Here is a 2,489-nt window from a genome sequence, read left to right as displayed (position 1 = left end):
TGTTATGGCATAGCTCAGGACGTACCGCTCACACATCACCTACGTATGTTTAACTTTTGGAAGCCCGACCTACGTAATTATGGATAATTGCTTTCAACTGACGCCAAGATTTTTTCAACGTTAAAACAGCAACTGAAGATAAGAGGAGAAAACTTGGTGGTTAATCAGCTATAGCCTAATAAAAAAAATATTAGTTAGGTCTAGGCTCCTGCAAATGTCCCACCGAATGAGAAAGGGGCTTTTTCCATATAAGGAGGTGACCGGATGACGCGAGAGGTTCGTTCTCTGTGATGTGGTGCAGGAGACCAGGGCTCTCGAAACCCCGACTCCACTATTATAGCGGAGAGTGGCGCAGCGTGTAGTCTATACTGAGAAGAGCGGGAACTGGCTTTTGACAGCCGACAAGTGGACGTCTTTGGAGAGAGAATTTCATCGCTGCGTTCTTTTGATCCGCTCTCTTTCTAAAGTTTATCAGTCTGCTGCGTCCTCTCCATCTCTGCCAGCTCATCTTCTGAATTTTCTCGGACTCAACTTATCCATTCTAGCTGCAGAGATGTGGAACTGTCCACGGTTATCACTGTTGCTGTTGCCTGTGATTTCTGTTCTGGTCGGAGTTACCGGTTTTAATTTGGATACCGAGAAACCTTCAGTTTACAGCGGACCCGAGGGGAGTTATTTTGGCTATTCTGTTGACTTCTATCGACCGAACCCGGATAAAAACGTGTATGTATACAATACATAAAACCATCAAAAGAAGTATGCTATCTGTCACATTGATGGTTTCCCTACCTGAGTTTTAGGGTGGTCTGAGTTTAACTCAGTTTTTTTTCTTTTATTATGAATGTTTGGTTTTTATCATCTGGCGCCATGTGGTATTTTAGAATAAATCTGTGTAATTAATGGCATAGGCAACGTTAATGCAACGTTAAGTTCACATCAGGTTATAAGGTACTGTGATGCTGAATGAGCAAAGTTAAAGCCGTTTGGAGGTTAAGTTTAAGGTTGTTTATGTAGACTTTATTTCTACTCCCTCACACAGACCCCCCCCCCAAAAAAAAAAAAAAAAAAAGGGAAAAAAGAAAGTGATTGTCTGATGTGTAATATTATCTTGTGTTGCAGTATGACTGTGTTGGTCGGGGCACCGAAAGCAAACACCACCCAGCCGGGAATTGTGGAGGGGGGAGCTGTGTACTATTGCCCTTGGCCGGCAAGCGACGCCGACTCCTGCCGCCAGATTCCGTTTGATAAAGCAAGTGAGTAACGGTGCATGACTGCTTTTCGTTATGCAGAGTCTGTTTGTACATAAAACAAGCTAAACAACGACAACAAAGGCAGTTATTTGAACGTGGTACATTGGTTACATTGGCTACTTTGTTTACGCACATATAGTTGGGGTTTTGCCCTTCATAAATCTACAACTATCTGATTGATTTAGATGTCAATAATTATTTATCAGGCGGGGTAGTGGGCTTAACAATTTCGTAAGTGCTTAAGTGCTCTCATTTGGTTTATTCTAGTTTCTGGCAAAGCCTTCTCTTGCCCATCAGCAGAGAGTTGTGCGCGCAGACTTGGTGGCGCGTATTTGTAGTATGGCGAGGACAGGCGATGTCCTGTCCAGTTATTATGGAGTGATGCGTACTGACGTAGCGATAACTGATATTTTCACCCTTTTCCAGTTAATTGGGCTTGATTCTGTTGCATGCAATAGCCTACGAACCATCAATTCACAACTGGATCGTTATTGCCGTCAGAGGGCCGAATTGATTCATCCCAATCAGCCAGCATGAAACGACTCATGCTTTGTGATCTCAACATCTGTGCGTTGCCATGGATCAAATTGCACACATGCTGGTGTTTGATTAAATATGTCATTTTCCAAGTATTTGTGTACTCCTGTTGTTTAAGATGTTGTTCACCACATCAACAGAGAATTTTGCCTCACACCCCAAAAAGCTAGCCTACATTTATTAAATGTGGAGTTAAAGTTTTTAAGACCAGGGTACATATAATCTCTGGAATGTGTGATGTGGAGTATGTGGGATACAGCTAAAGTGACATAGGCCGGCGCGTACTCGTCATGTGTTCAGCAGATGCTGGTGGCGGCTGGCGGCGCGTCTGATGTTTGTGGTCGTCGTAAAAGCGACTCCGCAGCTTTTGTCTGCCATCCTCGGTGAGCGGAAGCCTGTTTAACAAGCCACGGTGTTCCACTAGTGCTGCCTGGATTGAGCGAGCGGGGTTTGGGGAAGCATATCGTGCGCGCAGACAACCAAAACCACGCAGGCGGACTTTTGTGCTGTAAAACGGAGGCTACCCGGTTTATATCCACCAGAGGGCCACGAATGAACTGTCTTTGTCATGGGGAGAACATTATATATGAGTGGAGAAGGGGAAGCAGTGCAGCAGGACATGAGACCATCTGCTTTATGTGAAGTGCATGCACGCTCTGTGACCAAACCATCCGTCTTACCATGATAACACTGCTGTAATAC

General features: G+C 44.5%; 1 protein-coding gene across 1 annotated transcript in view; it reads left to right on the top strand.

The window, feature by feature from the left end:
- Positions 1-304: 304 nt before the first annotated feature.
- The window catches only part of itga8 (integrin, alpha 8), a gene marked incomplete in the record, with an annotated part of 52,358 nt that continues 50,173 nt past the window's right edge, over positions 305-2,489 (top strand). The window contains 2 exon segments of the mRNA XM_076279838.1: positions 305-723; positions 1,120-1,253. Of these exon segments, the coding sequence (XP_076135953.1) occupies positions 554-723; positions 1,120-1,253 (304 nt within the window).

This window comes from Alosa pseudoharengus, unplaced genomic scaffold (genome assembly GCF_046254945.1).
Source record: "Alosa pseudoharengus isolate Yale_2024_CS ecotype anadromous, Long Island Sound unplaced genomic scaffold, YU_APseudo_1.1 YU_APseudo_1.1_scf_12, whole genome shotgun sequence".
In the NCBI taxonomy this organism is placed as follows: Eukaryota; Metazoa; Chordata; class Actinopteri; order Clupeiformes; family Clupeidae; genus Alosa; species Alosa pseudoharengus.
The sequence above is the reverse complement of the archived record's forward strand: the minus strand, read 5'-3'. Positions and strand labels throughout refer to the sequence as shown.